We start from the raw sequence: 23710 nt of genomic DNA on the forward strand, positions 1-23710 counted from the left end.
GGGGACTGCCATTGGTTGGCTGGGGATGCAACGGTGCTTCCTTGCACGACGCAACGCGGGAACAGCTCAACACCAACTGGCTGGGCTGAGGCGCCCTGGGGACTCCTTGGGCCTCTAGTTGGGTTAGTCTTAGTCTTTCTGTCAGTTTGCCAGGCTTCTGTCAATCCTGTTGTGGAAAACAGTCAGACTGTACAGCCCTGTCTAGCCTAGCCTTAGCCGCTGAGCCGTCAAACTGTCGAATCGCGGTTAAGTATGGCCACGATGAGAGACAGGAAACTGGGGCCAAATCTTCTTGATCAGCTTTGCGGCGCGCTTGCCCATGTACGGAGTAGTGTCGGCCGTATAAACATAGATTATTGTCGCAAGACTCCTTCGTATTTTGGAGTGAGTAGGCGATGCTCCAGCTACTCGTTGCCCCGTTGGTTGGGGGGGGGGGCCCATCCTCAAGGCTGGGATGACTCTCCCCAGAGCTCGCTGATTGCTCGAGCGAAACGAACCAAATGGAATAAATGAACAAATTAGCGACTTGGACAAATCAGCGTCCAGGGTGGATGGTTCCTGGGCAGGAAAGGGGGGGCGAAAGGAGGTCCCACCGAACATACCAGAGTGACGGGAATTTACAGCCATATACAGAGTGACGGGAATGGGGGGAAGGAAGGATAATCATGACAACTCTCCCATCCACAACTCCAACTCTGAGCAATAACAGGTCTTTACAACATACAGTCTGGTGGAGGAAGATAGAAAGGAGACGAACGACGACAGGCAGCAGTTGGGGCTCCAACATTTGCTTCACGAAAAAGTATTTCAAAGAATCCATCAGCCCCAGTACGAAGACCTTTTTCATCATCTTGCATATACTCATCCTCATTTTTGATTACTACGACTCCTGTATCACGCTTAAATCTCTCATGCTGGGGAGTTCGTGATCCTCTCATCCTTCGCCGGTGGCGACTCTTCTGTCTCATTAAACTTATTAAACGCCCCCATCGCAGCTCGTGTGGGCTCCCTGTTGATCGCCCCGATTATTAAACTATCGCGTCCCCGATTCTTCCATATCTTTTGTGCATTCCCTTCCCGTCAGACCTGGACTATCCTGCCCTCCTCTCCGACCGGGTCTTTTCTTGGTTGGTTTTGTATACCTCCATTGCTCCCAGCAAGGGATACTCTGTCCGAGTAAGTGGCTGACAGGTGGAAACTCATGAACCTGACCTAAACAATATGACCTAAACCAGTTAGCGCCACGCGTGCAGTGGAACCGGACGATCCGCCTATGTAAACTGGCAAAAAACCCCCGTTGGAAAATAAACACCTTCTCTTTTCCCCTCCAACAAAAGATCAGACTTCCAGATGCCGTGGACAGTCACAAATTCTTTTAAGCGGTACGCGATACCCACCCCAACCCTCGCGATCCCGTCCATGCACTAACATCCCTCCCCCCCTTTCTCCAGAGGCCTGATGAAAACATACGGAAGACCGACATGGCGCGTCTATGACGATGAACGGGCCGCGAAAAAAGACGCGTACAAGATGAGTCGGACGAGGCGGAAACCAACCTTCAATATGCGATTCGCGAGTCCTCCGCGGCCGTCTTGTCCAGTCCCTCGCGCCGTAATTCGGTCGTCCTGTCCGAAGGGACCCTCGACGATATCGACGATCTCACCACTCCTCCTTCATCGCCACCGCCGCGGTTGACTCCTCCCCCGCCAACACGCGCAAACCGACCTTTGCCTTTCTCAAGCGCAAACATAAGGAGGCCGCCGGGTCTCCTCTGACGGAAGTGAACTCCAACAGTGTGCGCTCCTCAGTAGACCCGCCCAAGCAGCAGCAACAGCAGCAGCAACAGCAGCAGCAAATCAATTCGTACCCCCCGCCTCCCCCGCAACCACAAAAAGCAACGCCGAAGCAGCCCGCGCTGCACCAGATGCAGATTGATCTAGGCAGCGAGGTTCGCAAGACTTGTGCGACATGCGGCATGGAGTATATTCCGTCAAATCCGGAGGACGCGGCTTTGCATAAAAAGTTCCACGAAATGAATTCAACGGGCGTCGACTTGGGCAAGGCTTTCATGCGCGCCAATGCTTCGCGCTGGGTCTACGAGGCCACGCGTTTCGACGAGGGCTACGTGGTTATTGTCGATCGCAAGGCCACGCCCAGCGCCAAGAACCAGGCGAAAAAAGTGCTCGAGGTGGTTAATAAGGAGCTGTCGTCGCCAGAAATCGAGGACGAGCTACTCTGGAGCCAGACCGAACCCCCCAAACACCTACACAGCGATAATACGGAAGAAAAGGTCGATCGATACCGAGTGTTTTTACATATGAAGGACAGTCGGTGCGTCGGACTATGTCTAACGGAGCGCATCTGGGAGGCGCGTCCGGTGGTGCAAGGCGAGAGCAATGGCCATGTGAATGGTTCGTCAGTGTCTGTCAAGGACGAGTTGCATCCGGCGATTGTCGGGGTCTCGCGGATCTGGACATCGGGAGCGTCGCGAAGAAAGGGTATCGCATTGGATCTGCTGGACTGCGTGGTCAGCAATTTCATCTACGGCATGGAAATCCCCAAGAATAAGATTGCGTTTAGCCAGCCCACGGAGAGTGGGAAGAGGCTGGCTCATAAATTTTTCGAGGAAGAAGAGACGTGGCATGTGTATAACGAACGGTGATGAGACTTGAGCAAACCCTCCGAAGGAGATCTCAAGAAGACTTGGGGTGAATGGGAGGAAGGATGGCATCTATTGTATGGGGCCATTTGTGGAGGTTGAGGGGTCTTTCTTTTTTTTTTTCTTCTTCTTCTGATCTTTTCAACCTGATCTTTATATTCTTACTGGGATTATTCATATGGCACACGGTGGGAGGGGATCTTTCTTTCTGGTCTTCTGGTTGGACTGGGGCTTGTTTGTTTTCTGGTTGTTCTTCTCCGTCTCTCTGCGTTTCTCTAGCATTGTACCATACTATACTATACGCCCCTGGTTGTCTCAGTCAACCCAAGAAGTCATTTCATTTCGATTTTCCATGACCTAATTTTCCATTTCCACTTTCGCCTCAGATGTCCTAGTCCATTCGAGGAGTCGCCGTCAGCCCTGTGAGAAATGTGAGAATTGGATTCGCGACTGCAGCCTCTCGGGGCTCCCGGACGCCTTCGGAGAGGGGGCGGATGGATAAGAAGCGCGGGGATCCTTCTCCCCTCCTCCCAACCTTCACTCCCACGAGGCTGACAGAGAGTCGAGTCGCCCTCTCTGTCGCAATGTCTGGTTTCAATCCTTTTCGCGCTAGAAATCCTGACGGTAAGTCGAAGTCCCCATCTCCTTTCACCCTCCGCCGATCCGCCACTTCCCGATAAGGCACAAACATGACACTCCCCATTCCAGTCATCATGCTTCTCTTTGAACATGGTACTATCTAGCCACCATCGACAGGGCGAAATACTGATGGATTCATCGAAATAGGCAGCTCCGCTGGTGCCACGGCAGCACTCCCAATCTCTGACAATGCGTCGCTAGAGCTATTCTCCAAACCGGCTCCCTCGGTGCCTACCCAGCTGCCCAACGGTTACCCCAAAGATCCCGCAATGTCGCTAGAGCTCGAAACCGATGACTCGACCTCATCCGACGAACAGACCGCAAATCCATTCAGTGCCGACTCTTCCGTGAGCGACAATGACAACGATCCCGGCCACGATGAAAATCCCCAGCGGGGAAGCTCCACGAGCTCGGCGCTCCATGATCGCCCGCGAGAATTCTTTGGGTCATCTCCACACCCAGCTCCATCCGCCGATGGGTCGACGGCCACGCCATCATCCAATTTGCCATTTGTACCTGCGACACACACGATGCGGTCAGAATCAGACACTGGACTGGGTTCGGGCACAAGCACACCGCAAGAAATCGTCCCACTGCCGGTGACTCGGGATGCGCTCCAGTCACACACATCTCGATCTCCACCGGAGCTAGGCATCAGTACATCGCCGTCAAGTCGGTCCAACAAAGAAAAGAAGCCACCACCTCCCCCGCGAAGCCACCACGGCAAACGAATTAATACAACTACGAATACTACGGCCAATGTCGCGTCTTCGTCTTCCCATACCTCACCACCACGATCTACTAACCGGCTCTCACACCATGCCTCCTCTCCAGAGAGCCAGATATCTGCTCACCGGTCCGGCATTCCCAATGCCAACTCTGCAAACCAGGCTCCAGGATCAGACTACTTCTCAGTCTCTTCCGAAGACCAACAGCGCTCACGTGCACCAAACTTGGCTTATCCAACCGAGTCCATCCACCGCAGTGCTTCTCAACACTCCCAGCATAAACGTCCACCTACGCCTCCTCTCAGCCGTCGACATAGTCAGATGCGACGGTCCAAGTCCACACAGTCCAAGTCAAGCGTCAGCCGTCTGACCACGTCCTCGCGTGATTCCGAGAGCACCGACAGCTCCGAACCCCCCAGCCCAGGCCCCTCTACCCGTTCCATGGCCTCGTCTATCTCAGATCGCAAGCGTCTCAGTATGCCGCCGCCTTCCTCTAGGTCTAGGGAGAGCGAAGTAGAGCCACGCGCTGCTCCAGGGTCATCACTCTCGCCAGAGTCTCTCTCACCACCCCCAACAACCACCCGATCAAATCCACCTCCGCCAGGTCGCCGCGCCTCTTCGCACGGCAGTGTATTGACCGTCAGTTCACTCTCCTCTGCTGCACCTCCTCCTCCGCCACCTCCGCGCCGCGCGCGAGACTCTAGCTCCCGTAGCAGCGAAGGACGGCCGGTGTCGCAGGTAATAGGGGTGGAGGAAGTACCCTTGCCACAGCCGTCTAACGCTCAAGATATCTTGGCTGATCTGTCGCGGCTGCAGAAGGAGGTGGATGATCTGCGTGGTCATTATGAAGGCCGCAAAGTTAGTCAATGATTGGGGGGCTTGGGCTTGTCTGGGCCTGGGCCTGCGGGAGTCTGGATTTTGGAGTGTAGTCACTTGTATGAATGAACGAATTTATATTGAACTGGCTATATTACATGGGCCGTCTCTATATTCTGTTTCCTAGGGGTTGAGTATCCTCTATATCTCGTAGTAAATGTCTTCTTAACAATCGTCTCTCGAATGGAGCTCAGATTCCCCCGTCAACCCAAACAGTCCCGCCAGCTCTGCGCTGACTGGCTCAGCGCCCGGCCCGACATGACGTCGCCGCAAAAGGCCCTTTGCTCCCCGCAATTTCCTTCGTCCTTTGACTTTGGTCACTTTTTTAAATCCTCCTCACATCATCTCTACCCTCTACAAGCTTCCTTGAACCACATCATTAGCTCTGCTATAATCCTTCTTGGTCCCAATCCTGGTGGTCAGATTTGACTCCATCTCAAACACAGTTGAAGATCCATTAAACAGAAAACACGATCGAGTCAACCACCACGATGACTACGCCTACTCTGATCAACCTCCCCCTCCTCCCTCTGACCCCGTCACTCCCTCGGACATGGGCCCGTAAGAACGATTCCCTCCATCATCTCCCACCAATTTCTCTTCACTCTCCCCTTATACTACACACCCCGCACTTCTACCAAAGCTAACCACCCATCCAGCGGCACCCCCAATTCCGGCACAACCTCTCTCTCAGCCCTCTCCACAACCGCCATCAAAGACGGCCACCAAGGCACACCCTTCCCCCACCACCGCGGCCACGCCCACCAATCCTCAACCTCCTCCGCAACCACCCTCGAAGCCGAACGCGCAGACCGCATCTCCCGCCTCGCCGGCCTCGGGCGCGTCGCAACCGCCCGCGCCAGCGGTAACTCCCCCGCCAGCCATATCCCACCCTCCCACATCCCGGGCTACTTCGACAGCCACGCGCTTAAGGAGCGCAGCACCGTCGGCAGCGCCAGCGCAACCGGCAGCATCGGCCACGCAACCTGGGCATCAGGCAGCGAGGCCTTCTCCGCAGACAAAATGAGCGAAGACGTCGATGTGGATGACCGCGATAGCGTGGGGAATGTTAGTGATGAGGGCAATGCGAGTCTTGTTGGGTTCGGCGAGGGCGCGAATAGCACTATCTCCGGACCGACGAGCCGTCCTCCTGCTCTGAATCGCATGTCCTCTGGTGGTGCCCGCCCGACTAGTATGGGGAGCGCCGGTGTGAACCCGAATGCCGGTCGGGGTAATCCGTTGGCTAGTTATATCCAGCAACAGCAGCAGCAGCAGCAGCAGTATGGTGCTGGATCTGGGGTTGGGGTTGGTCCTGGGGACAGTTCGATGGCGTCGTCTAGTTTGGCGGGCTCCGTTACGCCCGAGCCTGTTACTGAGGATGCGCGGATGGTTAATGGGATGACTTTTGATGAAAATGTGGTTGATACTACGGTTCGCACACCGCGGTTGGCTACACCGAATCGCGAGTCTGGTGAATAAGACACAGGGCATGATTAGGGGCTTATGCTTCATGTCTGGATGGCAGTTGTCTCGTACGAGAATGGCCAGAAACTGGGGGAATGGGGGTGGACGAAGCCGAGGACGCTCGGGCGGCGATTTTCTTTGTTCATTTCGATCATGTTCCGAAAATGCCATGTGGTGGGACACTGAGATTTCTTCGTCATTTCTTTGTCTCATCTCTACTGTTCTTTTTGATAGTCTCGATTGGATAGGGAACCTGGTGGGATGTATTTCTATGGGAGGAGCTGGGTGGGGGATTGAGTGGCGTGGCACTTGGGGCTGGATATGACTTATGTGTATTTGATATGATATGTTCAGCGTAGTTTAGCAATGATCTTGGTTTTGTTTCTGAATTTACCTGTGTAAATGGCTTGGAGGACGTACGTCTGGTACATGGATAGGGAGATTCAGTGTGGCGTAGCCTGGACACTCACGTGTCAAGTTTAGAAGGACAACATACAAGAGATTTTTGTCAGTAGAATCATTCAATACGACCGAATTAATATGCCACATCAGTAATGAAAATCATCTCATATCTTCTAGCTATATAAACACCACCGTGAACCGATCCCCATATCATCCTATGCCTAGGCCCTTCGGCCCAGCCCGCAACGGCCAGCATGACGGCATGCCGCCTCCGAAAGGCCCACGCCCGCCGCGCCAACACCCGAATTTTCATCTCTTTCATCCTTTTCCATCTTCCCATCCCCCACTCCTCCAAACCACCTTAACCCCCTCCCTCCACACTCCTCCCCCCTTCTCCTCCCCTCTTCGGACTCCGCCCCGCCCCCTGCTGGCATTGACTTGTCTAGCAATCCGAGAGACGAGACTCCGACACCCCCGTCTTTTCCCACCAAACGTGAAACTCCGCCACTTGCCTCGCTTCGCTCCGCGCAATTGAGTTTCGCAACCTCGATTCTGCACGCCCCGTTTGGATTGCCTCCCATACACACCCCGTCGCCGTATCTCGCTGGTTTCTATTGTGCTGTAAAGCCGGTAGCATTTTTTTTGTCCCCTACCACCTTGCTTTGAGTCACACGGGAGCAAGTTTCTCGTGAGGGACCGAACACATACGCCGACACCGCTGCCTGGGTGATTCAAGCCAGATTGTTCCATTTCTACCGCTCTCCGCTGCGTACACGGGTGCCTGCTCGGATACCAGATCTGTGAGCTGGGTATTTGCTTCCTGAGTGGAACGAACTAAGACTTTTCTTATCTTTGCGTGATTCAAACCCGATCCTGCAAGTCGACTTCAAGATGGCGGCTCCTACACAGCTTGCTTGTACGTTTACCCTCTTTGTCCCTGGCCCGTTTTCTATTCCATTTGATATTGTCCGTGTCTCTGTGGTCGATGGACTGGTTGAATGGATTGGTGACATGGCAGCTTGGAATTTTTGGTTGGGCATTGGACTGATTGGGCGCTAGACCGAACTCTCAAGGGGATTGGCATCATGGATGCCGCCCCCGTCTATCAGCCTCTGTCTGGGTTTATGCGGTAAGAATTTGCATTGAATAAAGGATATGATAGATGACCTGGCTGACTCTTGTTTTTGCTTTGTTTAGACCTGAGGGAAACCTCCGCTGCGGTGCTTACTCGCCGTGCGGCCGTTACTATGCATGGGCCTCGCCTGAAAAGTAAGCATGCCCTATCCAGTCACATTCCTACTTTGATCTGAAAGTCTAACCAATCGCCTGCCTGATAATAGGGTCACCATTGTGGACCCCTCGGTTGGCTACATTGTCTCGACTATTCCCGCCGACAATGTGTTTGAGCTGGGCTTCTCGCCGCTTGGCACCTACGTGATTACCTGGCAACGGCCTACCAAGGACGCCAACGGCGATGCTACGAAGAATCTCAAGGTCTGGCGCGCGGTCGAGACCGGAGATGAGCACTCGGTTGTGGGTCAGTTCGTTCAGAAGTCGCAGACTGGCTGGAACTTGCAATACACCCCCGATGAGAAGCTGTGTGCCCGCGTCGTGACCAACGAGGTCCAGTTCTACCAGAGTGATAACTTGTCGTCGGTGTGGAATAAGCTGCGTGTGGAGGGAGTGGCGGACTTTGCCCTCTCGCCGGGTCAGACCCAATCCATTGCGGTCTTTATCCCCGAGCGTAAGGGTCAGCCCGCTGCCGTCAAGGTGTTTATTGTGCCGCAGTTTGGCGCTCCCGTCTCGCAGAAGAGCTTCTTCAAGGGCGATAAGGTCCAGTTGAAGTGGAACGCCTCCGGTACTACTTTGATTGTGCTTGCGCAGACTGAGGTCGATAAGACTGGCAAGAGCTATTACGGTGAGACCACGCTGTATTTGCTCAGTGCCAGCGGTGCCTTTGATTCTCGAGTTGATCTCGGTATGTACTCCTTGAACATTGTTGAATCCTAGAGAACAGACTGTCTAACCCGAACGCTTTTACCCCACAGACAAAGAAGGTCCCATTCACGATGTGAGTTGGAACCCCAACTCCAAGGAATTTGGTGTTGTCTATGGCTACATGCCCGCCAAGACCACCATCTTCAACGTGCGTGGCAAGCCCACGCACACTTTCCCTCTGAGCCCGCGGAATACCATCCTGTTTTCGCCTCACGGGCGTTTCGTCCTGGTTGCCGGATTCGGTAACCTGGCAGGTCAGATGGACATCTACGATATGGAGAGAAACTTCCACAAGATTGCCACTGTGGAGGCCTCTAACGCCAGCGTGTGCAGCTGGTCCCCCGACGGCCAGTACATCCTGACTGCGACCACCAGCCCTCGCCTGCGTGTCGACAACGGCATCCGTGTCTGGCACGTCAGCGGTAGTCTCGTGTATAACGAGGAAATGACTGAGCTTTACGACATCAACTGGCGCCCCCAGAGCATCGACCAGCACCAGCTGGGTGACCCCTTCACCAAGCTGCCCGTGCCGCACCCCTCTGCCACCGCGTACCTGGCTACTCGCAAAGCCCCCGTCAAGCCCGCTGGTGCCTATCGCCCCCCCGGTGCCCGTGGCCAATTGACCCCACTTGCCTTCAAGCGCGAAGACCAGGGCGGTGCCGCCTTCGTCCGCGAGGGTGTCCCCGGCGCTGGAGCCGCCAGCGTCAACGGCTTCGGCAAGCCCCGTCGCCGTGAGATTCCGGGTGCCGAGCCCGTGGAGGAGTACCTGCCCCCAGGTGCCGCGCCTGGCGGCGGTGTCGCACTCCCTCCCGGCGCAGAGAACGAGAAGCTCTCCAAATCCGCCGCCAAAAACAAGAAGAAGCGCGAGGCCGCCAAGAAGGCTCGCGAGGAGGGCGACAACGCACCCCCCGCCAATGCTCCCACCGGTCCGAACCGTAGCCGTGGTAAGAACAACGGCTCCCCAGTGAACGGCTCGAACAAGGCTGCTCCCGCTCCTGCACCTGCTGCTGCGCCTGCTGCGCCTGCTGCTCCAGTTGAGCCCGCTGTGGATCAATCCGCGCAGGATAAGAAGATCCGCGGCCTGCTAAAGAAGATTCGCGCCATCGACGAGCTGAAGATGCGTCTTGCTGGTGGTGAGAAGCTGGAGGATACGCAGATGAAGAAGATCCAGACCGAGGATGCTGTTCGCAAGGAGCTCGAGGCCGTTGGGTATAACGGTTAAGAGATGACTTGCTGTTCGCACTTCGGATTTGGTTTTGAGTAGGGAGTTAGCGAGGCTGGGTATGGTGCTGGTGCTGGTGCTGGGTGTCTGGGTTGTGCATTTGCGTGGGCTGTGTTATACGCCTTGTGTATACTGCTTTTTTCATCTTCTTTTGCATACACCCTGTCGTCCGGGCCTGTATAGGTGCCTTAAAATAGAAAATTTACGTTCAGATTGATTTGAATATCATGTGCTTTGTAGGCATAAGATCAGGTTGTCTGGTCTCTGTAGAGTGTACACCAAGCTTGACGTGTGGTGTCCGAGGTCTACCGATTATATGCATCTTCCTTGAGAAGAGGACCCAACGTTAGTAGAAAACTCGAGCAGCAAGTAGTCAAGTCTTACTATCATCAAAGACGAGTCGATGATCAAGGACTCTCAAACCAGGAGCCCCTAAACCAAGCATCAATATTAAAGAAAATAAATCACCATCAAAACAAACCCAGGAGAGGGTATACCGCAGTTGAAGTCCCTCCCAGTAACCCTCCCCCCCCAATAGCCTAGTGGTATTCCCACTGGACGTCTCATCGGGGTCCGATGTCCACGAGGCGTCGGTAAATCCCCGGGGAAACGAATCGGGGTCCTCTAAGTTGGAGGGTTATTTCTTTTTTATGCCCCTCCCTGATATAGGGGTTACCACCGCGGCTGGATTTTTGTATTATTTTAATATACTTATACTATATTAATTCTGAGATTTAGGAGGATATAATATTATTTTTATATAGCTTTTGAATGTTGTTGGTAGTTGTATAAAGGTGGCAGCTGTTGGGTGTCAGCATTGTGGCAAAGTACATGAGCATCGCCGAGTGTCACGAAATTATTTGTACGGTGACGAGAAAGTCCGGGCCTCAATTCACGGAGATAGCATTATTTTCCATTTTGAATTCTAAAGTACATTTAATACTGTAATGTCCCATCGCTGCCAATTCACGCACTACATTCAACACCCGGCCCGTCCCTCCGCATCTACCTACCACGCCCACCGATGTGAGGAATCGTCCGAGGACAGATCAACGGGTCATGGAGATAGTCAGAGGAAAGCAGGTGAGCCCGGAAATCAAATGCAGGCGCCGCAACATATCGTGTATATCGCGGGGACGAAGAAACGCCCCAAGGCATGAAGCACGAAGCTTCGTTGACGATGGTTGTAATTTTTGATATATCGCATCCGATACAGAGCTTATTCACTTCCGTAGAAGGAATTTCAAGGCATGGACCTCGCCTTGCGCTCCACCTTACAGCGCGAATGGTGTTTTTTGCTAGCTTTGTGGCTGGTTCCTATTAAAAGAAAAAAGTGCTGTGAGTTGGAATGAATGGTGAAACTGGTTAATATAGTAATTTTCCTTCGTTGGAGCGTGGGTATCATCTATGGTGGTGGTCCGATGCCCTCGCCAAATTAAGTGAAGATACGAGCTCGCTTCACCGGGCTGGTTCCCACGCGCAGCGACCCAGTGCCGCTCGCCATTCCGTTCAAGAGACGACCCATGCCCTCCACGTCCAATTCGCCTCGGCGTAACATCATCTGGTCTGCTTCTGCCTCTACTTCTGGCTTCGTGGCTGTAGCGATCTCGTCAGACTCGACCAGCCGGGGTGCAAGAATCACAATTTGATGCTCAGCGGCCACGAGAATGTCGAATTTCTGTGGCTCGGCACCTCGAGACCGGCGAGCTGGTGCGGGTAGATGGCCAAGTGCTTGGAAGTTCTCTCCCATCAGGTTCACAACCTGGAATGGGGTCACGCGGCATCGGTTTGAGGCATCAAAGGTACCGGTTGCCTTGACTGCGTTGCGCCAGAGAGAAAGCAAGCTTGGAATCACGGCGCTGTGCTGGCCATGGCGTAACAGGATTGACTCATCGGGCAGCTCATGAGAGACATTGGTTTGACAAACCGAAATCTGACCACGGAGAGAGGGACTGGCGGCAGTCATCGATCCCTTGAGAAGCGTATCTTCACGGACCCGTCTCGTGGACGGAGTCATCGGGGCAAATCGTGATCGTTGCTCCACGTCGGACTGAGTGTTGGTCAAGGGAGCCACAATACGACCACTAACCGCATACGTAGTCAAGGAGCCTCCGGTCACGCCTTGTACGTTTGACTGACGGTGTAGGGGGCCCTTCGTCGTTCCCGGACCAGCGCCCTCAATATCCCAGACCCCCCATTCGCCATCTGCCAGAAGAACCATCACGGCTCGTCCACCCAGGACCCAGTCGGCATCGATGATAGTCTTGCGTCGAATAAGGCCAGTCGACCCCTGCTCGAATCCTGGGTACAGACTGATCAACCATCGTCCTTCCATGTCGATGGTCTCATATTCATCCTGGGCATTTGATCCCCGCCGCCCACTCTTAGGAGCGGATTTTCGAACTGAAAAGCACGAGTAGACTTTCACACAGCCACTGTGGAACGCCACCAAGAGACTCGAATGGCGAGCGGAAGGGTATGAAGATGGGTTGAAAGCAATTGTCTGAGCAGGTGATGGCAAGGTCCGCCGTTGCGAGACAAGCTCCTCTTCGACCAGTCGGTAGAGCACAGTCTTACCAGAAGACTCTTCCGAGAGAGGAATCCGATGGACCAGGAGGGCACCTGATCCCTCTGCCGAGTGTGTGGCAACTAGAACGTCCCATTTCCCAGAACCTTCAGCTCTGCCTCGTGACTTTCGACGGTCTTCCTCATCTCCAGATTCCTGGCAAGTGAATGTGAGAGATACGCCCCTCGGGATATCCTGGTGAGTCACGCCCGCATTGAGTGTGACTTTTTGAATTTTCCAGCTCTTGGGATCCTTTTGAGCTGGGTGAGGTGGGACCAGTGGCAAAGTTACAACCCGAGTTGAAAGATCTGAGCATACCGCTGCCACGAAAATGGTATCCTTCGCAATGACTGGGAAAGGGTCGAGAGCAGAGCGCGCTTCGTCGGGGAGGGCACGGGGAACTGCCACGTCGAGAACCCGGCTTCCCAGAGGGATGTCCACCTGGCGCAAGATCGGTTCGAACGGGAATGCAGGGTTGACTTCGGATTCCTCTGTAGAGAAATCATAGCTAGGCTCTTCTTGGGATGTAGGTGCCCCGGGTGCGTCTTCTTCGTCGGAGTCGATGATCATTACAGTATCATCGCCATCGTTCTTTGCGCTTTTGGCCTGTGTTGACGGTGCGGCCTCCTTCAGTGCTGAAAACTCCCTTCCTCCTCTCCAAATGATCTTCAACCCAGTCTCGTAGCCATAAACGATAATCGAAGAGCCGTTGGGTGACCGCAAGGGGTAGGCTTGGGCTGCATGAACGCGATGAGGGAGTCGATAGCTAAATTTTTGTCGGGATCACATTAGTCTTGAAAGGGATGCCACGGTGGAAGAAGCTCGGGAATAGTCGTTACCAAAGTTGCAATCCATCTTCTCTGGGCCGCACCAGCGGATCGACAGGAAACGACGGCATCGCGCAAAGGGTCTAACGTCGTGCGAGCGAGACCTTTGAGCACAAGCGCGCCAGACGGCACGACGAGATTAACTGGAAAGCTCGATCTCGGTGACTCGACCTAGTTAGTCAAGACTCGTCAAAGAAATTCTTGGTAGTGAAGCAGAAGTTGCGCCGGAAGATTGTAGAGGTGGCGGTGGTGGTTGAGTGGAGAAGTGAAAGTTAAGTTGTTTTGGTCCGCAGCAAAAGAAAGTCGGCCGGTTCGATCTCTCCGCGCTCCCTGCGCGTCTTCCCGATTTCCAACACCGCAACCATTCGACATGCTGCACTGGCAGCGCGCCTTGGATTAAAATTGAGTTCGACCATGGGTACAGCTTTCTCCACAGCTTGTGCCGTCGGAAGTCTATCTGTGAAGGCGCATTACGACCGCAATCTTAGCTGCTAAGCTGCTATTTAGCCCACCATGGCTACAACTCGCTCGCTCGGCTTGCACGAGCCTTCGGCCGTCTCATACCTCGTCACGGAAGGACTCCTACCGCCGGACCCCTCCGAAGATCAATACAAATGGACAACATGTGTGGACGAAAATGCTACGACTGGCCCGGTCGATGACGAGCTGGTTTGGACAAAGCATTGCGCGGTCTGGTCTCGTGCGGGCGTGGTAAAACGAGTATTCCGACTCGACCCCGAGAAGGAGGATATTCGACATGCGCTGTTCACTCAGTTTGCTGCCGGACATGTCAAGCGCTCTGTACATGACGGGACGGGCGCCAAGGCTTCAAATCGATATCGCACGGCCACCACAGCGACGACTGCGCGGGCAGGAGGACAAGGCAAGCGAAATGGAGGCAGCTCGAATCTGGCAAGCTCGGTATCAACATTGGATTTGCATGGAGATGGCCGAGTCGCAGTAGTTGCTCCGCAGCAGCCCAATGAGAAGCTGTCTCGAGCTCTGGTTGTGGTCCTCAAGTCCCAGGCACATATCTTCTTTGTCGCAGGGAACAGCCATACAATCCCCCTACCATTTGAAGTAGAATCAGTGTTTGCAACTCCCCGTGGTCTACTTTTCCAGCGAAAGATACCCGACGAGCCTCCTAAATCCCAGAATTTAACCGCGCCTCCCAATTCCTTCATGACCGCTTCTTCGTTATTCGACCCAGGGGCCTCGCAATCTTCTGGGACACCACGGCCACCTCCCAGCAAAGGAAAAAGCATCTTCTTGAAGTTTTCGTCGCTCCAGAACTCCACATGGGGTCCGGATTCCAACGCAAACTCAGATCTTCCACGAGTCTTTTCGCTCATCGACCCTCATTCTGAAATGGGCCTGGTAGTCACCTCGCCTGCGTCGCAGGGCTTCCAGAGCAGTATCAGCAGCGCCACGCGGCGTCGACCATCCGGCTTGGATGTACTAGACCCTGCCGATGAGATTGTGTACATCTCTCCCAAAGACGAGCTGTCAAGTCCGGGGCAACGAGAGACTGGACGTCCGTTGATATTAGTTCTTACTACGAATACAAACACCGGACTTTACACTGTTTGGACCGCAAGATACAGAGATGACGAAATTCAAGGCTCGATTCAGGAAAAGACTCGCCGGCACACTGAAGGCACTCGTTCCAAAAGACGAAGCTCACACTTTGGAATGACCACTGGTGCAACCACGCCAGCTGCTCGTCCACCTGCGGGCCGCGAGAGCTTCGGACCGTGGCCCGAAAACTGGGCTTCATCACAGCAGCATGAGAACAAAAACGACGTTGAGGACGACTTGGTCTCAAGAGTTGCACAGGATTTTGGAGACGTGGGTGTGCCTCTCAAGACATCTAGACGGGTCAGCTCCTTGCTTGCGCGAACGGATCTGGCAACCAGTCAAGATCGCATTACCTTCTCGGACCTCGCTACAGGGAGTCAGTCAAACACTGCGCCTCATCACGGGGGACTCAGACAGTCTATCGGAGCAGCTAGTGCCCGCGGTAGCTTTGGTTTCAATCCTCGTACCTCTCTTCCTCCAGCCACAGGGTCTGTCTACAGCGCTGCAGGAAGTTTTGTGGATGCCCCGGTGGACAGGCTGCTGGAAGAGCTCAACAATGGTGGTTTAAGCGAAGGATTTGAGAACATTGCCCTTCGTGAATCCGCCTCGGGCTTGCCGGAAGAACTTCTATTGTCAAAGGTAGAGAGTTTCTCTCCTATGTTTTCTGGCAGTTTCCGCGGATCCATTCAACCCGTGTCGTCCCGCCGTCTCAGAGTCTGTACGCTATCTTCGTCAGATTACACCAGCACGCAGAATGGCAATGTCAGATCTGTAGCGATCTGCATTGTGGATCAAAACTCGCAGAATATGACCATTGTGAATTTGAGAGCAGAGAGAGTTGCCACGTCCAAAAGTCGAAAAATGGCTCAAAGGGCCAAAACAGCAGAAAGGCGTCCACTACTGGTTCATGCAACTGGTGTTCAGCACATCCCCAACATCTGGGATGCATGCAGTGTCACTGATGGTGAAATTTCGCGGATTCTCACATTGACTGTTTTGGAGGACGGCCAGCGGGAGCTGTCTCTGCAGACTCTCTGGGGTAGTCCAACCAAGATCGATATTCCTCGCCCACTGCAGCTGTATGAACCTCACGGGGTCTCTGCTAACAAGCTTGTTAATCGACCGAGAGAAAGCGGTGTCAATCGAGTCATGGCAGATCCCGATCTCGTTTTCAATGGATTTGACCATAGTTGCTCGCGAGGAAAGGTTGACTTGATCGACACGGAAAAGCAGCGTCATAGACTTCAAATCCGGATGGAACCACGCAATGAACTTGTTAAGAAAATACTGAGGATCTGCAAGTTCGTTCTTCGTGATACTGCGAAAGCCGGAGATGGCATGCTCGTGGCCTGGTGGGAGGTCATCAAGTGGCTTCAAGGGGGAGGAGGAAGTCGAGAATGATATTGAGTGGACTGCTATGGTTATCGTTCTATTCGCCCTAGCTGTCCCCTTCATCAAACAATCTCAACCTCAGACTCCAGCCAGACGGACGCGCCGAAAGAAGGGACTCCTACGGTCGAGCAGTGGCAGCTATATTGACTTGGAAAGCTGGGAAGCCATGCTTGACCTGGAGTCAGGAGCATCTGGGGTTGTCGCACCATGGATGAACAGCAGTGCATGGGGCTGGATTGTTGAACAAGATGCCATCGCAGACCTAGCGGCTCGTGAAGCAAGCCGTGCGCCAAAGAACGAGCAGCCAAATGCAAGCCGATCAACTTATCGCCACAACTCTTACGTACTTCGATGTATGTCTCTGAGTCGCGAGTTCTTACAAAGTCCCTTGGGTGCAAGAGCCACTGGTCGTGATGGTTATTTGCCCATTTCTGGGGCGTTTGCCGAGAACACAAGGTGCACAGCACTAGGTACCATTCTCGTCGGCCTTCATCTCCTACGAGAGGAGCAGAAGCTTTCCGCATCCGACACCGAAGAGTCTCAACAGCCGTTGGGCCTGCTTGCTCCAATCCTTGCACAACTGGGTGGTTGGTTGGGCTGGCAGTCCTGGAAATGGAGTGAAGATTCCTACTTTGGCACAGAGATGGCCAGTATGGAACGCTGGCAGTTTGAGGATACCCGTATCACTCAGCTCAATGTTCCTGCTGAACCATTTCCGCCTCCATCAATTTTTGCTTTCCTCATCGAAGCTACATGCCAAACACCGCCGCCATTCCTCACTCTCCTTGATATTGTCAACGCCTCGGATCGGACCCCTAGAAAAGGTCGACTGTGGAAAGAGTGTTTCAATGTCACACCCAGATCGCTGGCCTTGACTGGCTTCCTTTCTGATGTTCATCGTGCTTCGACACCCTTGGAAAAGATTCAACTCCTTTACCGCTGGGGATTGACTAAGAGTATCATCGACACTTTCCCGGAAGGCGTGAGCGCCCCGTTGTATGAGGCTGTGATGCAATGCCAAAATGAGGCGTCTACATCTTGGAATGCCACGCTTTTGGAGCTCATTGACCGAGAAGATCTGTACATGTCGATGAACCCCGTGCAGGCCAAATCATTTGCCCCGCCTCAACAACCTGTAGTCTCTCATGACGCCCTTCGTGATTTCCACCATATCAGCAGTTCCGCATTGGAAATCGATGCTACCAACGCCTTTGAGGCTTCCGCAGAGGCTGACCGCTTCTCTGTGACTAAACTCGTCTTCCGCGAGGACAAGCGCTACCTAGAGGCAACCCGACTTTTAAATCAGTCTAAAGCGCCCGTGGCAGATTGTATTCCTCAACCCGAGTGGACAGACTCCGAACTCCTCGAAGCCCAGAAAGAACTCGTGCAGCTCGTCTCCTTCCGCACATTGTCCACACCTGCAGGCCGTGGCATGCTCTTGTTCAGCGGTCGCCTACCGTTGCTGACTGAGAAGCTTCCCATCCCATCCTTTTCCTTACAGTGCGTGATGAAACCCTCGAATGTCACCGTGAGTGCCGAACGGAGCGCATTCACCGAAGAAAAGGTCTGCTGGGCCTTTTTCCATAACGGCGTCTCTACTGGATTGGCTATTTCCAAAGCATCCAAGGGAATTGATACTTCCTGGATCCTGTTCAACAAGCCTCAAGAGCTCACCAATCGACATGCCGGGTTCTTGCTCGCTCTTGGTTTGAATGGCCACCTCAAGAATCTGGCCAAATGGGTAGCTTTCAAGTATTTGACTCCCAAACATACCATGACCTCCATCGGTCTCCTGCTCGGTCTTTCTGCCTCATACTTGGGCACCATGGACACTTTGATCACTCGGCTTCTTTCGGTTCATGTCTCCAGGATGCTACCGATGGGTGCTGCGGAGCTTAATTTGTCCTCTCTCACGCAAACTGCGGGTATAATGGGAATCGGCTTGCTGTACTGCGGCTCTCAGCACCGGCGTATGAGTGAGGTGATGCTGTCGGAGATCGAGAGCGCTGAAGAGGATGAGCAGTCCGGATCTCAGGAAGACTTGCGAGATGAAGGATACCGCCTGGCTGCAGGATTTGCGCTAGGAATTATCAATCTCGCCAAGGGCAAGGATTTACGAGGCATGCGGGACATGCACATTGTTGAACGCTTGCTATCAATCGCTGTGGGCACCAAGCATGTCGATCTCGCCCATGTGCTGGATCGCGCCACTGCTGGTGCAACAATCGCGCTGGCGATCATTTTCATGAAGACCAATGATCAAGTCCTGGCTCAGAAGATTGATATTCCCGATACTACCGTTCGTTTTGATTATGTTCGCCCGGATCTCTTCCTTTTACGAACTCTGGCCCGCCATCTCATCATGTGGGATAGCATCAAGCCGGAGAGCAAGTGGATCCATGCCAGTCTGCCAAAGGTGTATCAACGACGGGCCCGTCTTGGAGGTGTGTCCCAACTACGGAGTGAGGACATGCCTTTCTTCAATATCATTGCCGGTCTCTGCTTTGCTCTGGGTCTTCGCTATGCCGGCTCGGGCAACTCTCGAGCTCGTGATCTCCTGCTCTTCTACTTGGACCAGTTCATTCGCATCTCTCGTCTACCGGTACTCAACTATGATGCCAAGCTTGCACGTAATTCAGTCAGGAACTGTCAGGATATTGTGTCCTTGTCTGCAGCAGCCGTCATGGCTGGCACCGGTGATCTGGCATTATTCCGGCGGCTGCGGGCTCTCCATGGGAGAGTCGACGCCGATACACCCTACGGCAGCCACATGGCCGCGCATATGGCCATCGGTATGCTCTTCCTCGGCGGCGGTAGCTATACACTGGGAACCTCCGACTTGGGCGTGGCAGCCCTCCTTTGCGCCTTTTATCCCATCTTCCCCACCACCGTCCTCGACAACAAATGCCACCTCCAAGCCTTCCGTCACCTCTGGGTGCTCGCCGCAGAGCCACGCTGCCTTGTACCTCGAGATCTCGATACCCGCCGCCCCATCTCTATCCCCATCGCCATCACCTCGGACGACGGATCCACACGAACCGTCACGGCTCCCTGCCTTCTCCCTGATCCAAGTGAAATATCGCGTATTGAAGTCCGCGGTCCAGACCATTGGCCGCTTGTCCTGGACTTCAGCCAAGACGATACCCTCCGCAATAAATTCCGCCACGGCGACCCATCCGTCTACCTGCGCCGCAAGGCTACCTATAGTCCATCAGGTGGCTCAACCTCCATCTTCGCCTCGACACTCACCGGTCTCAGCGAAGCACAGGATATTCTCGCGACATCTGCCGCCGGCGCCGTCAATCCTGCCAAGGGCCTCCCGCCCTCGACATGGCCCAACCACACTGCCCTACTCTCCGGCTCGCTTGCCGCCGCCGCAACACCCTCCCAGTCTCCCTGGGACTGGATCTTCGCACTCCCATCTCTCCAAGGACTGGACATCCGCGAGCGCTCCCTCGTGTTGCCGTCATCCTTCCCAGCGCCGTCCACCTGTATCAACACACAGCTCATCACCACGCCTCCCTGGCTCCGCACATCGGCCGTCGACACTCGGCTCGCGCTGTCCCACACCGTCCGCAATATTGTCCAAGCTGCGCGCGGCCGTGGCGCGGACCCTGATGAAGTACGCGACCGGGTCTGGCAACTTCGTCTCCTGTTCGATTGGCTGGATCGTGTGCAGGCTGGTGATGAACGGGAGACACTGGCTGCGGGGGTCCAACCGCAAGCCCAGAATCAGACGTCTGGGTTGTGGTTGAGGAGGGATTTCGTCGAAGAGGCGAAGTGGCAGATTTGGGGTGTGCAAAATGAAGATACCGGGGGGGGAGGAAGTGACCGGTGCTGCATGAGTACTGTAGACTTGATGTGTTGTGATGACGAGTGGTGGTTATTTTTCAGCTGCTGAAACTGGACTTTGTTATGCTCTGCTCTGGCCTGGTCTGCGTCGGACGTGTTTTTGTATGATATGATAACCATGATAATGCATGCACCTTTACCCTATTGCTTATATTTGTCTGTCGTGTTGGTTCCTTGTACATTTTTCTGAGAGCGTGGCTTCGAAAGAGAACCTCGGGATAGTGTGATACCAGACAAGACTCTGCTATCTCCAAATACTCAGACACAGACCCTCAGACCAGAACAATCAAGATAGAAAAAACACTTCCACCCCCGCGAATCGAACCCCCGCCTTCCGTGTCACCATACAAATCATTTCGCGACACTCGACGATACTCGAATACTTGATCGCGATGCTCACACCAAACAAATACCACTCATATCCAACCACCAACACTATTAAACCGCATTTTAAAAGAGACTATCATATTCTCCTAAATCCAAGGATCATTCTAATATCAAAAAAAATACCTATAAGTTTAATATTTCTTAGGGTAGAACTCCCCCCCAATATTAGGGCGAGCGTAAAAAAGGAGTAACGCTCCACCTTAAAGGACCCCATTCGTTTCCCCGGGGATTTACCGACGCCTCATGGACGTCGAACCCCGATGAGACGTCCAGTGGGAATACCACTAGGCTATTAGGGGGGGGAGGGTTACTGGGAGGGACTCCAACTGGGTTATAACCTGTAAAAGGACTTGGGTTTACTATGTTGGGATTTTTGGTATTTCTTTTTGTTTTGTTGCAGAGGATACTGGATGAAACTTATTCTATAGAACTGCGGTCAATAGTACTGAAGATGATATTGGTGATACTCGTTTCGTGGATCGTGATCGTGATCTTATTGAATCGTATATACGAAAGTTGTTCAGGTTCGTGTACTACCGCGGTCGAGTCTGGCCCTGTTTTAATAGTCCTCGATCTCCTCCTCCGCCCTTCTGCCATAACCATACGCTTTCCATTGCCCAGGCCGCTGCACTCGCGTGTCGTCCAATACCCGACGCAACAGGCAGTGACGGGCGGTCCTGTCCACCCTCTTTCTTCTCTTCTTTGTCCTTCTCATCTTCATCCTTCGGTTCAGTGTCTGTCTTTCCGCGGATACGCTCTTGTCCGGATACACCCTCCGCTTCAGCCAACATGCCCCCGACAACCCCCTCCTTCTCAATCACAAACCACAAGCCCTCGGATAACTGGCCACCACGTTCTCCGAATTCTCCCTTGCCCAGTCGGAACAGGATTCGGCCCAGGACCTGCCATGCAACGCACCGTTGTGCGGCGAATGTAGACCGCGACAGGATCGCAAGCTCGGGAATCGTATAACCTGCCGCCTGTGGATCATTGCCGTGGTGGTGCAACCCCAGCGTAGTGGGCAGTGCCAACGAAGTCGAAGGTCCGAGAATCGTTCCGCGGAGCGAGAATCTGATCTCAGAGGGTGCCATCGACATCGCGCTGCTGGCAGGGTGATAAGGCGAGATCGAGTCAGGATCTTCGGGGTCGCTGGATGGTGGGCGTAGCCAGGAGAGGGCTGCGGGGTCGGTGGTCATTTCGGGGAAGTAGTGGGATTGAAGGTCCGTGAGGAAATCTGGAGATGATGGGTCCAGGACTGGCATGGGTTGTTTTGGGCGCGGAAAGTGGAAGGTTTCGATGACGGAGGGGTCCATGATGGGGGGTTTTTCGGAGGCGGGTCGGAGGTCTTTTGGAGGGTGGAGAGGTGAACGGTCGTCGTTGACTGCTGGTTTAGGTGTAGTGGAGGGTTTCTGAGAGGTTTTTCGTGTAGAAGCTGCAGGCTCTAGTGGAATGTCGAAGGAGACGGATTTCCGGGGCTTTGATGCTGCTGGTTCTTCCTCTGTCGGTGCTGTTGCCGGTGTAGGTGTAGCTTCGGGTTTCTCAGAGCTGGTCTTTTCATCCTCATCAATTTGAGCTCGTCGCAAGAATCGCTCCAGCAGTTTCGGGTCCATCGACTCCATCAGCTCTTCCCGCTCCCGCTGAATCTGCGTCTCCGACATGGACGCCAGATGGCGACGGTTCTCCTCCCCGATAGCGCGCTTGTCATCTTGGAGGGTCGGTGGGGAGTTCAGTGTATCAGGAGGTACAGTCGCTGCAGCTTTCTGCTCGGCTCTTCGCTCTTTAAAGGAGGGCGTCTTGCGACGGCGGTGCGCGGGGAATCCAGTCGAGGAGGCGGACGAAGGCAGCGCCGGAGCAGGCGGTGTGGCGGCGGTGGGCTCTCGTTCACGAATCTCACCGATCAGGGAGAAGGGCGATGGGATGGGATCGCTCGGGATCGTGACAGTGTCATCATCTAGATCGACGACGAACCGCTCGCCTCGAAACGCCATGGTTCTTTGTTGGAGGCGGGTCGTGAAAAAGAGAAAGTTATGTCAGCGCGGGGGCCTGCGGCTCAAAAGGCTAAAACGGGGTTGCAGAGACTAACCGAACGCGGTTAGTGGCAGGTGGACGGGAGTGCTAGTCCCAAACGGGAAGTGGTTTACTGCCGAAGTGGATTTGTATATTTCGAGAGGCACAGTACTGGAGATGATTACAGTATGATTATTATTAGGGGAGGAGAAAGAAGAGAAATTGGTCATTTGTGTGACATACTCGGTCCGACTGATGCGGGGGAGCAAGACTACTGGACCAGGAATGTGTTTGGACCTCGTTATGGCCACGGCACAGATGTTTCCGATCTTCTCGTCAGCAGACATGATACAAGAGGGGCAGGGCACATAATTTGCTGACATGTAGGATAGATAGTTTAAAAGAGATAGTTAATCTGGAGATCAAGGACTACCTAATTAATTATAACATTGGCCAGGGCGGGCTCGATGAAGCTCGTCGGTGCTTGCCTCCATTGGACTTGTCGGGACTGGTCTGCAGGAGCAAATTCAAATGCGCCAGGGACACTCCACTAACGCCAGATCCGCGCGCATCGGAGACATGGCCGCTGCATCAGATTCCCGTCTTTGTCCAGAATGATGGGATGGGTGGACGAGGGAGAGGAGATAGGGTCGGGCATCCATCGATCGAGACTCACGAATCGTGCTCCCGATGGTCTCGCTCTCTCTCCCCAGTCCATAGGTCGATCCAGTCTCCGCATAATATCTCCGATGTATCCAGTTCCTGTGCATATCAACCTGGAATGACTGCCAGCAAATCCAAATCGAACTGGGACTCTCGCAACACTCCAACACCCGCACGCTCTCCTGGTTCGTTTTTTCCCCTTTCCTTTCCTGGGGCCCTTCTTTTTTCCTTGTCCTTGTCCTTGTCCTTTTCCTCTTCCTCAATCCCCTTCTTCCTCTTTTCCTTCTTCTTTCCTCCTCCTCTTCTGCTCTCCTCCTGCTTATCCCCCTCTCCCTTCCTTTTTTCCATCATCACGTCCTATTTTCTCGGCCCGAAATTCTCTCGCCATCTCGACGGGTTCCATTTTCGTGTTCCTATCTCCGCATCCACAACCGTTCATCCTCCTCCCCG

General features: G+C 53.9%; 7 protein-coding genes across 7 annotated transcripts; 5 read left to right on the forward strand and 2 right to left on the reverse strand.

Moving 5' to 3' along the window:
* Positions 1–1350: 1350 nt before the first annotated feature.
* On the forward strand, positions 1351–2662 carry N7458_001764 (ESCO family N-acetyltransferase; the record flags this gene model as incomplete). Its single annotated transcript, XM_056905147.1, is given in 3 exon segments — positions 1351–1382; positions 1452–1619; positions 1636–2662. The coding sequence occupies 3 exon segments, from the start codon at positions 1351–1353 to the stop codon at positions 2660–2662; spliced, it is 1227 nt and encodes a 408-aa protein (XP_056769254.1).
* Positions 2663–3243: 581 nt separating this feature from the next.
* N7458_001765 (uncharacterized protein) lies at positions 3244–4896 on the forward strand (the record flags this gene model as incomplete). The annotated part of the gene is made up of 2 exons (XM_056905148.1): positions 3244–3283; positions 3446–4896. 2 exons carry the CDS (start codon positions 3244–3246, stop codon positions 4894–4896), a joined length of 1491 nt encoding a protein of 496 aa, XP_056769255.1.
* Positions 4897–5393: 497 nt separating this feature from the next.
* On the forward strand, positions 5394–6381 carry N7458_001766 (uncharacterized protein; the record flags this gene model as incomplete). Its single annotated transcript, XM_056905149.1, has 2 exons — positions 5394–5440; positions 5562–6381. 2 exons carry the CDS (start codon positions 5394–5396, stop codon positions 6379–6381), a joined length of 867 nt encoding a protein of 288 aa, XP_056769256.1.
* A 1278-nt stretch (positions 6382–7659) lies between these two features.
* Positions 7660–9988, forward strand: N7458_001767 (translation initiation factor 2A; the record flags this gene model as incomplete). The annotated part of the gene is made up of 5 exons (XM_056905150.1): positions 7660–7684; positions 7828–7897; positions 7966–8037; positions 8109–8746; positions 8817–9988. 5 exons carry the CDS (start codon positions 7660–7662, stop codon positions 9986–9988), a joined length of 1977 nt encoding a protein of 658 aa, XP_056769257.1.
* Positions 9989–11423: 1435 nt separating this feature from the next.
* On the reverse strand, positions 11424–13452 carry N7458_001768 (uncharacterized protein; the record flags this gene model as incomplete). The annotated part of the gene is made up of 2 exons (XM_056905151.1): positions 11424–13320; positions 13394–13452. The coding sequence occupies 2 exons, from the start codon at positions 13450–13452 to the stop codon at positions 11424–11426; spliced, it is 1956 nt and encodes a 651-aa protein (XP_056769258.1).
* A 442-nt stretch (positions 13453–13894) lies between these two features.
* N7458_001769 (anaphase promoting complex subunit 1) lies at positions 13895–20252 on the forward strand (the record flags this gene model as incomplete). The annotated part of the gene is made up of 2 exons (XM_056905152.1): positions 13895–16260; positions 16328–20252. 2 exons carry the CDS (start codon positions 13895–13897, stop codon positions 20250–20252), a joined length of 6291 nt encoding a protein of 2096 aa, XP_056769259.1.
* An 871-nt stretch (positions 20253–21123) lies between these two features.
* On the reverse strand, positions 21124–22578 carry N7458_001770 (RPAP1 family protein; the record flags this gene model as incomplete). Its single annotated transcript, XM_056905153.1, has 1 exon — positions 21124–22578. The coding sequence occupies one exon, from the start codon at positions 22576–22578 to the stop codon at positions 21124–21126; it is 1455 nt and encodes a 484-aa protein (XP_056769260.1).
* Between the last annotated feature and the right edge of the window lie 1132 nt (positions 22579–23710).

Source organism: Penicillium daleae, assembly GCF_028827525.1.
Source record: "Penicillium daleae strain IBT 16125 chromosome Unknown utg000002l_segment0_segment0, whole genome shotgun sequence".
Taxonomy (NCBI): Eukaryota; Fungi; Ascomycota; class Eurotiomycetes; order Eurotiales; family Aspergillaceae; genus Penicillium; species Penicillium daleae.